General features: G+C 29.6%; 1 protein-coding gene across 2 annotated transcripts in view; it reads right to left on the bottom strand.

Moving 5' to 3' along the window:
* Positions 1-4,139: 4,139 nt before the first annotated feature.
* Positions 4,140-16,331, bottom strand: part of LOC142325464 (uncharacterized protein C2orf42) — a 79,394-nt gene continuing 67,202 nt past the window's right edge. For both annotated transcript variants that reach the window (XM_075367273.1, XM_075367263.1), the window contains exons 10-13: positions 12,669-12,802; positions 12,364-12,537; positions 9,360-9,507; positions 4,140-6,745 (exon numbers count right to left, since the gene is read on the bottom strand). In XM_075367273.1, the coding sequence (XP_075223388.1) occupies positions 6,618-6,745; positions 9,360-9,507; positions 12,364-12,537; positions 12,669-12,802 (584 nt within the window). In that variant the 3' untranslated portion in view covers positions 4,140-6,617. The remainder of the gene's footprint in view (positions 6,746-9,359; positions 9,508-12,363; positions 12,538-12,668; positions 12,803-16,331) is intronic.

Raw genomic sequence — 16,331 nt, forward strand, 5'->3', positions numbered from 1 at the left:
AAAAATATATATATATATATATATATCAAACTTCTAAAAGTGTCTGCTTGCTTGTCAGGTGACCTCTATTTTTAACATAATCACAGTGGTGGGAAACAACCATTCAATCCATTAATTACCTTAGGTCTTGAACTACCGTGTTCCAATGTAGTACTTACCAACACCAAGTCTGAATAACTCTTCCAGTCCATCAGAGTGGGTGGTGGTGGGAGCTATGACTGGAAGGGGATGTCTCTTGATGTGTTACTGTGGTACAGACCTAGACAAGCTTGTGACCAATGGTTCAGCAGTAAGGTTTGTTCAAACCGTGCGTCTGAGCTTCATCAGAATAATCTAGTGTTAATGCAGAGCAATGTATCAATGTAGAATCTATTGTAGAACATGGAAATTCCACCGCAGAAATGTATGATTATTGAAAGAAGTTATAACATGATAATGTCTATCACAAACTTTTCAACTGGATTAAAAAATGTAAAGATAGAACAGAATTGACTGGAAAGGATCTACACCTTTCTTGTACATGATCATCCTTCTGCATGAAAAACGTGCCAATATTAAAAAAGGGGAAATTATTTGGAGAAAAGTATTTGGGCAGATGTTAAATTGGCTGATATCAATAAAGAAACTGTGTTCAATAGATTTTTCTCTAAAATTTGACATTAAAAGTATGTACAAAGATAGTGCCGAGTCTCCTCTTGTAGATCAAAAGGAACTTGATGAACATCTGTGTTGACAGCTTTAAGAACAAGGAAAAAATTAGAATATTTTTATTCTAATTTTTTTAATGTAATAACTTGTGATTAATCATGTTTTTTTTTTAATTTATGATCCAGAAACTAAGTGACAATCCTGCATCAGAATAGTCACAGTTTACAAACACAAAATCTTATAATGTTATACATAGCATGAATTGGCTACCTTTTGTGGTAGTCAACAGAACATACATGTTTGGCCTCCACAGTATCTCCAGTAATTTTTTAGTGGAGGTTTTTGGTACTAATAAGGCCTTAAGTATAATTAGCCTAAAATTTCAACATGCACTTGTTTGCTTAGATTCCATGAGTGCCTTACAGGTGATCAAGTGACGTACTCCAGACACCCTGTTTGTAAAATTCAGAGTGTTGTCTTGCAAATGATTAGAGGTAATACTACAGTGATCTGCTGGATCCCCAGCCATATAGATATTCAGGGAATGAGTGTGCAGATAATGCAGCAAAAAAGGCTTGTTTTCAGCCTACTTTTTCCAACTGTGTTGCTTCTAATGATCTTGTCTGTTTCCTGAAGATGATAGTTCACAATGAGTGGCAAAGTGAATAGGATGCTACCATGAACAATTAACTTTTGACCGATTAAGAACACTATCACTGTGGTACTCCTCATACAGAAATAACTGTTGAAAGGAAGTTATTATCTGCCGTTCATGAATAGGACACACTAGGCTCACTCATGGATAGCTGATGACACAAACAGTGCATCCCTTTGTGCTTGCTGCATCTGCCAACTAACAGTGCACCAGATACTAGTGGTTTGTATCTGTTATGTGACATTATGTTGCAAGTTTAACGTAGTGGCTAACATGCAAACTATTCTAGGGGATGTTGAAATGCTGTTATCTTATGTTTTATGGTTTCTTAGGGCCGTCTGTTTACATTTAAGTATTTGAATTACTGTAGTAAGTTTCAGCTGTTCATGCCAATTGCCATAAAGTAGATGATTATTTTATTACTCGAATTGAGATATATAACATGATATATCTTTGTTTACTATAACAAATACATCGTGTCCGGGCAATAATGTGGAAGGGAAAAACTAAAATAAAAAAGGAACTGCAGATGAACTATTTCAAATGTATTTCAAATGTTATTACTGTTTTTAACAAAGCAAGGAATCACCTTTTTGGCATCCATTGTACTTGCCTAACCTATTCTCTTGTGACATCTTTTTTTTATCCAAAAATCAACTTTCAATTAACAGGAATCAACTACAGTAAAGGCAGAATTGAAAAAACTGTCAGATGATTTGTAATTTTCAAAAAACATCCAGGATTTGAAAAATTAATTGCTTTCAAAAAACTTTCTTATCATAAAATACTAAATGCCAAGCATAATGGCACACAGCCTTATAATTCAAAAATTACTCAAATCAGTTTCATTAAATAAGTCTTGGAAAAAGTGAAGGCTATAGCTGAGAAATTGAAATTTCATCCTATATCTGTTCTTATAAAGTACAAAATAATCATAAATAATGATGAAGAAACAAATAGCTGATGCTAGCGGTCGCATTTTTTTTTATTAATAAATAACTCCGAAATTCAAAATCGAAATTTGTTCTAAGAGAATTTTGAGCACTTACTGACATTAGATTTTACAGGAAACAAATTCTATAATGTGTCATTCACTATGTTATAAAATATGATACATGAGTGTATTGAATAGTTATATAAAAATTATCTGTCAGCTTCCAGTGTAGAACTCAGCTTACAATACACCTTCCACAGTTTAGTAAAATAAAACAGTACAAATACAAAATAGTAAGATAATGGTACATACTCAAAGATGGAAGGAAACTGTTTCTGTCCCCCGTACTAAAAAAGTAGAAACTATCCATGGGAAATAGATAATTGTCTAATTTTTCTAATATGCATACTAAGTAAGATCCTTCAAAAATTATAAATTCTTATTTAGTTTGGTTTCTAGAAAATGAGTTGTATATTGCAGCTTCAGGCACAAACATAGCACTACTGATTTCTTAATTTGGCTGGAAGATGCCATCCTGAGCTCATTCACAGCCTGGAAGCACATCACCATCTTTTTTGATCCTAAAAAGAGTTTTGATACTATAGTGTATTCGGAGGTTATTGTTCAGTATACTTTAGAATTATGCGGTGCATTTTGTATTTTAGCATTATAGGTTTGTTGGGTGTTGCTCTGTAATAAACCAAGTCATCAGTTGTTGAGTTGTGATTGAACGTGGATAGTTTTGTTTCATGTTGTTTTTTACCTGAATCAATAGTTATGAGAAATGTAATGGTTCTTGCGGTACAGGAATTCATTGAACATGTCTTTTGTGAAGGTGACAAGTATACTGATTTACTGAAGCACAAGTTTTCTGAAAAGTTTCCAAATACTATAGTTTTTCACGGCAGGGCAGCTCGAACTCTTATCGAAAAATTTTGATCACAGGGTCTGTTGAAGACAGTGATCAAAGTGGAAGACCACCTAAACTAAACGAACAGAAGCTGCTTAATATTTTGGATGTTATAGCCAAAAGTCAATCAAAGTCAATGTGTAAGTTAGTACAACAGCAAGTTATCAGACTGGTTACCACATATCAAGCTGTAAGAAAAGAACTGAAACTTACAGAACACGCCAAAGGCTAAATTATTTTCAATGACCTAAATGTTTTATTGACTAAATTCTGTAGGTATCCTCGACATTGTTTTTTACAGATAAAGTGTGGTTTCATCCGGGAGGGTATATTAATTCACAAAGACATGACTGTGGTTGACAACTAACCCCATGAATTACAAGAACTGAAAATTGGAGTTTGGGTCAGTGCCAGTAGAACGCCGCATTGCAGGTCCAATCTTTTTTTGAAAATAGAGTTGATAGTGATCATTACTGTGCTGTTTTAATGAACTTCATTAGTCAGTTAACAGAAGTGGAAATTCATAACGCTTGGTTCACAGCTAACGGGTCAATGACTTTTTTATGAAGTGTCTTTGGTGAACGAATCAATTCAAGGGGTTTGTGGCCTGCACGATTGACTGATCGGACTCCCCAAGATTACTTTCTATGGGGGGTAGCAAAACAAGCAGTGTATCGCAACAGATCACATACAATTGACAAACTAAAAAATGCAATAATGGGTATGTACGAGACATTCCAGTACATTAACTGGTTAAAGTATAAAACAATAAATTAAGAGTTTTTTCATTACACTTAAATAATTCCAGTGCACAGAAACTTTCCAAATGCATTATACTTGGAATCTATCCTTAAAAAATTACATAATTGGTGATGAGAGGAATATCTCAACTGTAATCAGAAGTTATCTGAAGGATCACTTTTTTAAAATAAGAATCTGTGGTATCTTTTTAGTTTACTGGAATCAGCTCAATAATGGTGTACTACAAGTTTTTCTGCTCATTTCAACATTGCAGTGAAACCCATACGTCATAGTAGAAAAGAGTATTTGACCAGTTCAAGCAAAGGTTTTCAATTGATTTTTTCTAGGTGAAAAATGTTTTGGCATTATCATCGCCCACCAGGAAATACTGTTTCTTTGTTAGATACAAAAGCAAGGCTAACCATTTTTTTCAATTTTTTTTTATTTTTCATTTTTTAACTAATTGTAATTTAATTCACTTGTCACATATCTATAATTTTTGTTTATTACTAACAAAATGAATTGTAAACTTATAAAACACAAATAAATAAAACACAATTAAAAAAATAAAATAACCTATAAAAAATAAATTAATATAAAATCAGTAATGAATAAATAAGAAATGGACTCCTCTATAAAGCTCAATTGGTAAGGTGTCAGACTGAATTAACTGAATTGTACCTGAGACCTCAACATTGGTGCAATCAGCTTATTTAGTCCAACAGTGGAATCCAACATCCAGAATCTTTTTTCAATTTATTTTTTTAATTAATTTTTTTATTAAAAATTTTTTTCAGTTTTTTATTATATTTTTTTCAGGAAACAGGATATTTATTTTTTTGAATTAGTCAAAATGAAAAATCAATTTTTTTTTAGCTAAGTAGGCCTACAAGTTTATTACAACTGTAGGTATTCTCATAATTCTGACAGCAAACCACCTCATTCCACTTCAAAGTTAGTTTCATTAATATAATTTAAAACATTTGAACTTGACTCTGTAGTGTCAGATTTGGCCCTAACTCGATGATAAGTTGTCCTTTTTATTTCTTACAACCTGGTAGCATTTAGTTGCTTAAGTAAAACAAGACGTTGGAGTTCTGATGTAGACAAATTTTTGGTTTCTTCAGTTTCTAAATGAAATTTCTTTTTCTTTTGCTGTTTAATTATTGTAATCTGTGTAGGCGTTAATTCAGAATGTACACTTTCATTCTGCTTTTCACGATTCAAATTTCGATCTGCCCTGTTTAATAAAGTTTGTGGATCACATATTGCAGTATCACAGCCTCCTGCAATTTTCTGGACTTTCTTCATAATGTAACATTTCCAGAAATGCTTTTTCCCATTTAAGAAGTTTATTTTTTTATTTCTTGTAGTATTTTGGTCCGTTTTCCATTTTTCATCTGTCTTCATATTATTAAGATGTTTTTTTAACTTTCCTGCAGCATAATTTTTCCCAGAACTTGTAGCAAATTCATCTTTTATTTTTATTCATGCCTTTCTTTGGCCTGTACAATTGCTGGGATCATGGATTTATTGAAAATGACAGCATGATCTTTTAAAAGCTTTGCAAATATAAGCCATCCACAACTATCTGCAGGCAATTGTTCCTCACTTGAAGACAAGTTTGAAATAGTTCTATTCACAGTATCAAATGACTAAATAAAATCCCGTCTTAAAAGAATAATACCTACAACTATAACTAAACATGTTATAACATGTTTGTTTATGTTACTGCAATCACATGTATATTCTCTATTATATAATAAAGAGAGTACTTACAAATTAAGTAATCACTTATAAGAGAATATTTATCCACCACAAACATTTTCCAGTGTTTACTTTTAAGTAAGATTGCTTTTATTCAGTGTTACTTTTCTACTTATTTTTATTCAATAGACCCAATTATAATTGTAAATTAATTTTTTTTACTACCAAACAAATGATATTGTGTACCTTAAAAATTGTTTTCATTATAAAATAATGTATGAAAGATAACTGCATTTAGTTTACATTTCTACATACATTTTTGTTTTTTTTCTACAAATAACACCACCATAAATAAAAATTACAGTTAAATAAATTAAAATCAGGATTTCATCCATTATAATTGCAGTAATTCAAATGTTCTCTTTTTACTTTTCAAAACAATATGAAGGAATGTTTAGCAAGGTCACTATGTAATTTGTTTTGAAATTTCAGTTAACTTGTTTCAACTGAAAAAGTCAAAACCATGTTGTAGAATTTATTTTTTTTTTAGATTAATTTTTTTTAAGCTGGCATAAAGATTCTGAAAAATACATTTTATAGATCAAAATTTAATTTAATTTTCTTGATTTGTCACCTGGAGATCATTTGTAATCATCAGTGAATGGGGAAAAAATTAAGACTGATGGAGGGGCTTACATTCTATGATTTCAATAACATTTATACTGAGTAACATTTGATTAAATTTACTTACTGTTTACAACTATTACATTTACTTTATAGACTAATCATAGATAATAATGCTAAAGTACAAACACAATTTTTGTTAAATAAAGATATACCCTAAATATCACAATTTAATAGTAATAAATTATTGCTGGTAATTAAATAACTCATTCTCAAAATCTATAATACACAGTTATAATCACTCAATGCAGTTTTCAAGTAGAATATACTATACAAATAAATATAAAATACTGTTTAAATACACATTTAAAAACAATGGATTTACTTAATATTTATAACTAACAAGGTTTTAGATGTCCATATTCAAACACAAGCCTAAGTTCACCAACATGAGATATAGGAAGCACATCGGGCATCCATTCTATTATAAAAGGGGTTGGCGTCATTTGATCTCTTGTCGTGTTTCCTGAAAATTGAAAAAATGTAATGGTGAAGTGTATTTTTGTATAAGAAAATTACTACTAATTTTGCTGTGAAGGGGTCCAGCATTCAAATGATGTAACAGTTAAGAAGAATTTACCAGGAAGATTTAATCCAACTGATTAGAATGGGCTATTTCTAAGTTATAAATCATTTTAATCAAATTTTAATAAATAGTGTAGCAAACTGCATTGTAGCAGTATAATATAATTATCTACAACAATTTTTCTATTTGCTTATTGCTTAATTTATTTTTAGTGTTGTCACAGTAATCTCTGTTTCATCAGAATATATGAATGTATATATAAAAATTCATTGAAAAATAAAAAATTAAAAAATAGTAACAGGTAGTATGCTACTTTATATCTAAAACATTTTAATTAATTTCCATATGCATGCTCATATATTTTAACAAATCAAAGATGCTGTGACAGTGCTAGAGAAAGAGAGAAAAAATAATTAAAATTTATACTTCGCTTTGATGAGAAAAAGTATTGCGCTCTAATAATTACAAGTAATGCCAGATTTAAATGCTTGCCATTTAAATCTTAAATAAGGTTTTAAACCCTATGTTTGTCCACTAATAATTAAAGCATCAATATTTTTCTGTTATCAAAGAGATTAAAATAATGTATAACAAAATGGTTTTCCCTTTAAAACAAATTAGTTACATCTTATTACCCTAAAGAAAGCTAGATTCCCATTCAGAGCAGTGTTAAATATACCTTGGGGTCATAATTATTATGCTATCTTGAAATTGCAGAGCTCTGTAAAGGCAAAACTTTATTTGGAATCAGTGGGACGTACTGTGTAGATGTGGCAATTTTAATAGTAGTGAGCCATGGAAACAGGGCAATCACTACTGCACAGAAACCTGGATTTTAAAAGACCCAGACCTTTGTTTTATAAAAACAGAAAAACTGGCCCATTACTGTAATTACTACTGGAAGAAAAAAAATAATCACTACAAAAGCATTATATACAATAAATCAAACAGTGACAAACTACATGGAAAATAAAATGCTGAATAACTTGTTTTTTTCTCTGAAAAATTTAAAGCAACTATCAACTGCATTAATGTTTTGCGATGATAGACAGCAAAAAACAGCTTAAAAACCAAAAAAAGGTTTTCATAAGTTACTTTCATATTTATTCACACAAAAAATAGATTACACTTCCATTAAACCCATATACAAATACATGCAATGGATACAAACACGAATAAATACAACTGACTACTAGCTTTAAATTATTTATACATTACTGATCAAAGAAAAATTATTTACAATGCACTTTCAGTGAAGGTGAAAGATTTTACAATATTTACAAATAATGGAAAAAAGATTTTGGTGTAATTTTAGGCGATTCCTAAATCTGCTTGTTTTTCTTAAAAGGATGCTTATGTACGTCTGCAGGATTATTAAAAAAAAAAAAATTTCTTATTGAAATCACAGTTATATAGTGTTTCCTAATACAAGAGTACAGAAGGCTGAAATTAAAAATAATTTAGAGTCAAACAGTGAACCAATAACTGAGAAAAATGTTGAATCAGTGATAACGATGGATATAACTAAAGAAGTATTACATCTTCTGTTTGGGAACTAAAAAGTTCCCCAATCAGAACTCTGGTATAGAACTGTTGATGCAGTCATCAATAAATATAAAAATCTACATTCTGAAAAAAGTGGAAAATTGAATATTACAAGCTTAAATATGAGTGATAAGTTAGATAATTTAAAACAAGTAATATATAGGTCACAGTAGATTTAACAGTAATTAGTGAAGTAAGATCGGGGAATAATAATGAATAAGATTCAAAGTCCTAAGGCTATAAACATAGTACAAATTTATATGCCAAACTTTTCAGCAAAAGATGGGAAGATAGAGAAGAAAAACAGAAATAATTTTTATCATGCATCATTATGAACAAACACAGCCTATTCAGAACACCGATTATAACTCTCTTTTTTTTCCTAATGTGTACGTTACAATCTATTCAACTAGTGATGAACAATAAGCAACCCCTTACAGCCCGATAAGAGGAGAATGACATATTAATGAGGTGTAGTCTTGTACAGATCAGGCAGACCATTCCTGAGGCATGTGGTTAATTTAACCCCAACTATAAAAGTACACTGGTATTCACTGTCTAGTATTCAAATCCGAATAAAAATAACTTTTACTAGGATTTGAATGTCAGAAATTTAACTTTGAAGATCATATGTTAAACAACTGATTTGCAATGAGTTAACCACCAGACCAACCTGTAGACTTATGTATCTCTTACATGACAGACATCATCTTTGGCCAAGTCTTGCTTTAATCATTATCCTGTAATATATTTAATATTAGAACAATTACCCTGAAAAATGGGAATGCACCCTGTCAATACAAACTAAAACAAATATTGCACATTAAAATATGCAAACTTAAAATTGATGTTTATGTTCTGATACTGGATAACAAATTAATTATTCATATTTTACTACTTTAATAAGGTAGTTAGTATAAGATACTAGTATACTTAGTATAAAGATTATTTACCTAAATATATATATATATATATATATATATATATAATGAAAATTAAGAGTACATACCAACTTTTAAAAATGTCTTATGCTCTAGTGGTTTTATCCTAGGAGTGTTTTCTGTTTTAGAAAAAGCATCATCCACTGTATTGCTATCATATGGATCGTATGTTCCATCTTGGTTTTCTATAAAACTTCTAGTAATATGGAGTGGCATCTGATGAGAAAAATCAAGCAAGACCAAATAATAAAAAGAATTAATAACAAACATGAAAAATTGAAATAAGATACATTTTTTATACATTAAAAAATAAAAAAAATTATCAACTATAGAGAGGCTTCACACTCGCTCAGCATATTAACTTTGAAAGATATACCAAATATATATAAAACTATTCAATCAATGACAGTTATCAAGCGACAAACTACCCACAAAAACAAGATGTCAGGGTCTGTTGCTGCTAGTTGTCTTTGGTTGTTTTAGACACAATAATACTTAGATAAAATATGGAAAAAACAATGGATTGCTAAAATACCAAAATACAATAAATTACAGTATTTTAATTTTAATCATTTTTATAAGATCGCCATATGTACAAAAATATTGAATTTAAATTTTACAGGTATAAGAAAACAAAATAATTACTCCTCAAAGAAAAACAAATTGTACCTTCTGTTAATATGGTGTATTAAAGGTATGAAGCAAGTATTGCATAAGAACCTATGTTAGAATGATACAAGCTGACATTATTTAATTATCCATTTATTATCTTAGTGGTTATTTTTTAATACATCCATATGAGTCAAGGGTTTGGTGATCTGAACTTGGCTTGATAATGATTATCTAGATTTATCAAGATTCTACTGTGGTCAGTAACTTTTTTTAGTTTTTTACACTGAACTATGAAGTTCTCAAACCTGTTGTTAGAGATTATCTACCAGCAGAATGATTTTATTTATAAATCATCCACCTAAACTGTGCAAAGGTCCATCAGTAAAAGACGTCAAAAGGGTTCATTCAATACTGGGTTCTCAGTTCTAGAACCTGGTTTTTTATGACTATGGGGTCCTGCTGCCCAATGTAACATGTCCAAGCATTTTAATTTTCAGCTGACTACTTAATACATAGTAACTTGTGCCTGCAGGTAGAGACAGAGTGCAGATGGCTTTGGCTGCCTCAAAGAGGTGTACAAACCAGCAAAATTTAAATACATCCATGCCAGAACTCTAAGTTAAATGTAGTTGTAGCTACAATTAATAGAATAATCGCTATCTATAAACACATTGGCATACTGTTTATGATAGACTGCTTCTAAGTAATCATAAAAGTAACTCGTCAACAGCTTGTTTTTTAGGTAGTCTAAGATGGTGTTATAAAGGAGTTATCAAAAGTAAATATCCTGGACTCTCCAGCTCAGACCAGTCTGGGTTGGCAGGTTGATTTAAAAGAGACTTATTTTATATTCTATAAAGTTTCCAAAACAGAGCCCAGTTTAAGACAAATTTCTTTGAAGTATCACTGTTTTGGGTAAGACTGTCCCAGGAGATATGTGAACATCTAGACAGGAGTATGGAAACTGTAAAGGAGGTATCAGAGAGTGACAATGAGTTGGCAAAACACTACCTGGGAAAGATGTATCTGATGCAGGCACTATTCAAAATTTTGTTGCATCATCCTGAACTTCCCAAAGAAGAGAGTTTAAGCCCTAACTATGGAAACATGATGGAATTAGTGGAACACTTCCCTTAAAGGAAGATCTGTGTATGAATTCACACCAGATGTGGAGTATATATTGTACATATGTGTGCGTGTCATTAACTTAAATTACATAAATACATTATAAATAAGATAATCATAATATAGCTAATATCATCATAATCATCAATAGTCATCAAAGCATCAGAAATCACATGCAATATGATTCACTAAGTGCAGGTGAAATATTTGGCTAGATAATTGCAAACCGACTAAGCTGTCTAACAAGAGAAGTTCATACACCAGTTATTTTGCATTTAATAACTTATTTTATAATGAAGAAGAATTTAATTTTATTAATTTAGTTTGATTTGAAAGTAGCAGATGAATAACTGACTAAGGCCATCACCAATGGTACTTACTTTAGATTATAACATAGCACTAGTAAAATTACTTCTAGTTTTACTAAGAGTAAATGCTTGTAAACTAAATTTCATACTAATAGGAATTCCTATTTATATGCTACAGGAAAATCCAATATGGCAACTTTAAAGAGGTGGTGGAAGAAATACTAGTTTATAATCAATAATCTTCTACAAAACTAGTATAAAAATTATAAGAAATCTTTAATGGCATGGATTAATTGCAAGGACAGAAATTCAATTGAATTAAATAACTAAAATATAGGTGACAAAATATTTAAATATGATAGAAAAGGAATTATAAAAATGTCACAATTTATAAAATTATGTCATCTAGGTAACAAAGGAACACTTGACAACAAATTAAAAACTTACCAGCACAAGTCAGGGCAGCTTCGTATAGAATAGCAGCCACAAGAATCAACTATAAATATAGGAATAAAAAATTAGAAAGATATTCTTAAAAATATTTGTGTGGAGTACAGCACTTTACAGTAGTAAAACATAAGCACCTGGAAAACAAGGATGGAAAAATAGACTTTTTAAATGGTATATTTTGGAGGAAATTGTAATTAGGTTGGTTGTTACAAGTATGAAATGAAGAGTTCTTAAGATAACTAGGTAAAAGCAGAAATTTCTGGAAGAATCTTCCAAACAGATAACTAAGTTGGAAGACCATACATCCAGATTTATTTAATTTGGTAAACAGTGATTTGTAGATGGTAAATCTATAGGGAAGACAAAAACAGATTACTGGGATAAAATTTATACTAATTATGTTGAGGTTAAAAGATTAGCACAAAACAAAGAGAAATTAAGCAAACCAATCAACTGACTGATAATTTAAAAAAAGACAGTACAAGATTATTTAAAAGAAAAAATCTAACAATAATTTGTATCTTATCTATCAATGTTAATTATAGAACTATTTTTCATTAAATATATTTCAACTTACCAGCGGTGTTTCAAATATTTGTTTACAATGGAATATATTGTTTATGTGCCATGAATATTTTGTAAATGTTCCTAAAGGTACAGAGTCTTTTCTATTGAACACAACTGTTTGATTTGGCAAACGTTTTCTAGGACCAACCACTGAAATTCTTTCTCTCAAGCAATCAAAAAATGCCTGTAAAAGAAATACAGAATGACTGTTACAATTAAAAGTTGAATCGTACAACCATTTTTGAACACATTACAAAATGGACTGAAAATTTATAAGACTCAAAATCTAATATTTCTAAATAATGTTTTTCATACTTGTGGTGCATGGAAGACTAATGGTGCTGGTTTCCCATCAAACTGATAATGCATAGCTTGGTTTATTCTTTCAGTAACAGATGCAAGCCACTGGATAAATGATTGGTATACAGTGGTTTCATTTCCTTCGGCAACTGCAACATAGACCGTAAATCAGATTAGTCATACAAATGTTTGAAGGATAAGTAACTTGAATAAATATTATAAAAAAAAATTGCAAATAATTTTTATTTGGAAGAACTAATGTACTATTACAACAGATCTATTAAAGATACAAAAATAAATTCTACATATACTTGTGATGAATATCATTAATATTTTATGAAATTGAAGATGTTCAATAGTAGTTTCCAAATTATAAATTTACTTGAAATCAGATTTATTCCATATTAAAATTAGAGATTAATTAAGAAATGAAGAAAAATCACTGGAAAAAACACCAATGGCAAATGGGAAGCGATTAAACAATCCAAGTTTCTTAGGAATTAATATTATGTCAATGAAAGTGGTTCAAATTACAAAACCTATATTAATGAGATGTACAGTTTTCATTTGTAAATCTCTGAACTGTAAATAATTTCTATGGATGGCATAAGTAGATATTAGAATAACCAAAAAGTACTTCTGCATTATATAAAGAAAAACCTGTTTATTTCTACTTCTTCCATCTACTTTTACTTCTGTTCAAAAAAATACTTCTGTTTATGTAAAAGATCCCAAACATGTCAGACCACAAAATTATGAGGAACAACTGAAATTTAATGCACACCAAAAGATAACAAAAGAATAAAATTTCACACAAAGCAACAGGTGCTGGCATCTTGTAGTTTCATTTCTATACTACGAACACTAAAACCAAAATCCATTGACCTATGGTTTTTCATGTCTTGTCATCGTTGTTGGAGTTGAATACATTTATGTCAATGCATATAAAACAGCTGGCCTCCGTGGTGCATGGTAGTGTCTTGGTATTTCATCTGAAGGTCCTGGGTTTGAATCCCGGTCAGGCATGGCATTTTCACTTGCTACAAAAATTGTCATTCATCTAATCCTCTAAAGCAATACCTAACTGTGATCCTGGAAGTTCCAAAAAAAAAAAAAAATGCATACAAAACATGTGTAGTGATTGAATTTTTACAGTGGAGAAAGTGAACACTACTGGTATTCATGAAAGCCTAAAAGTTGTTTTTGGTGATGAAATTGTTGACAGAAGCATTGTGAAAAGGTGGGCAATAAAATTTTGTGTATCAGAAACTGAAAATCCAATACTGAGGCGCTGAATCTTTTATTGTGGTTGAATAGTTTCTGTGACTGATGAGAAATAATAAAAGGAGGTGGATGGACCGATTCAAATCATCATCACATCACACAACAATGTTTCACCATCCAGATGGGCACATTGAAAGAATGACACATTATACAACTGGGCTGCTGTAACATCTGTTCGTGGTATAACAAAACTCACAAAAAACAAACAATAATGAAAGGAATGTTGTGAACATTGTTGTTTGTGCTAAGGGAGATGACTTCATTTTCAATATTGTGACAGGGGACAAAACTTCAGAGGAACATTAAGACCCAGAAGAAAACTGGCACTAGAGTTTGCCACAATCAAAACATTAAAACACAAGTATCTACAAAAATATTCTTGACAGTGTTCTGGGATTCCAAACAATTCTGTTTTTTGAATATAATTCATTATGTTTGTAGTAGTGTACCACTAAACATAATGACATCTTACATCTAACATTTTTGTCACTCACTAATTTTAATTTATCTTCATGTTTTATTAAATCTCAACAAATTCAGCAATTCTATACTTTATTATAATTAAAGTAATTTTTTTAAATAAATATTTCAGGATATTCTATGATTTTTTCAGTCAGCTTCATGAATTTTATTTGCTAGTTACTGTGAACGCCATAAATTTTCTGTATTTAAAATTTGCATATATCTAAATTCTGTAAATTAAATTAAAACCTCTTATTATACCTGAGAGAAAATTTTAAGAAAACTAGAAATAATAAAAAAAAAGATTCAGTAAAAAGAATTTACTGAATTAAAACAAATAATATATAGTCATCAATTTCCAAGCTCTTCCCATTGTATGGACACTTCCTTTATATGGATAAAATGTTTTGGCAGTAAATGTCTGGAAAAAGATGTATCAGCGTAATGAAGAAGAGAATGTTAATAATTGCAATTAACTTGTGATTATTTGCATTTTTATCAATAACTTATCATATTTTAATAAGTAAAAAGCCAGGCAAAACAACTAATCTTTGATTAGTATAATGAAGGAGTCAAATCAAAAATGATTAAAAAAAATTAAATTTTTTTATATACTCAAATGGTTTCACACTATAAAAAAAATACATTAATACATAAGATAGGAAAATGTATTATTTGCTTTTTTATTTTAGAACTAAAGAATTTATATTGATGAAAGTTGACAATAACAAATATAAGATTAAAAATACATCTAAAATTTTGTATTCTGTTTAGTCAGAAACTAAGAATGCAAATGTTTACATCAAACCATTCTAAATAACTCTAATAGATTAAAACATTGTTGGTTTAAAAAAAATAAAAATTGCATTGTTAAAATTTAAAAATAAAAAGCATAAATTTTCATGTTTAAAGTTTAATTTAAATTTATGATTAATGTCTTGGAATGTTTTAGATCAATTTATTTTCCAAAAGCCTCATAATATTATTTTCGTTGCTACTAGTTTGTGAAAATTCTAAAAATTAGTGTTAATCTGCAGACAAAAAATTTAATCTTACAAAAGTATTAATCTTATAACATTTTTTTCTTATTAATCTATAAAATAAAAGAATACACAAGTGTTTCAATTTTAATTACACACTGTCTGAACTACTAAAAATGTTTTATCAAAAAAGAATATAACAGATTTAAATCCTTTATTAAAAAAAAAAAAACAATATTTACTGTGATAATGTATTGTACAATATTACAATTATATTGTTGAACGGTTATTAGGCTAATAACTCACTATGAGGCAATAGCATATTAAAATACACATATATTTGAAATACATTATGCCCTGTTTTTGTATTTTTTTGCATTTGCTGTTGATATATTTATGGTTCTTTTTCGACATAAAATCTTGAATGCTTTACATTTTTGGAATTTTATTTTAGAGACTGTTGGACTGAAACTGGAAAAGTCTAACTCTCAATGTACTTTTTCATCCTGTGGTGAAACAGAATAACCTAAACCAAGGATATATAAACTAACACTAATGCATATTCATGATATCAATTTTTGCACGTAGGCTACACAATTTAACATTGTTAATCATTTGGTGGTCCAGATGTATGTTAGATTTTACTTTGTAAAATGATAACTGAATTTTCAAATAAATCATTTTTATCAAATCAATATTAACTAAAACCAACATCAATAAAATAACAATGTTTAGTTTAATTTATCTAATCTAAACTGTATTCAATTTCTGATAATTTACTTAAGCAAATTTTTATCAAAATAAGTGATAAAAATTCAGATTTCAGGTTTCACCAAAACCTCTTTCGGGAAGGATTTTGATACTATAAATTATTATATTTATATATTTTTTAATTTCTTTAAACAACCAATTTACGGATGCTTGCACTGCTATGATTTAATTTATCTTTCCA

The sequence above is a fragment of the Lycorma delicatula genome, chromosome 1 (genome assembly GCF_047948215.1).
Source record: "Lycorma delicatula isolate Av1 chromosome 1, ASM4794821v1, whole genome shotgun sequence".
Taxonomy (NCBI): Eukaryota; Metazoa; Arthropoda; class Insecta; order Hemiptera; family Fulgoridae; genus Lycorma; species Lycorma delicatula.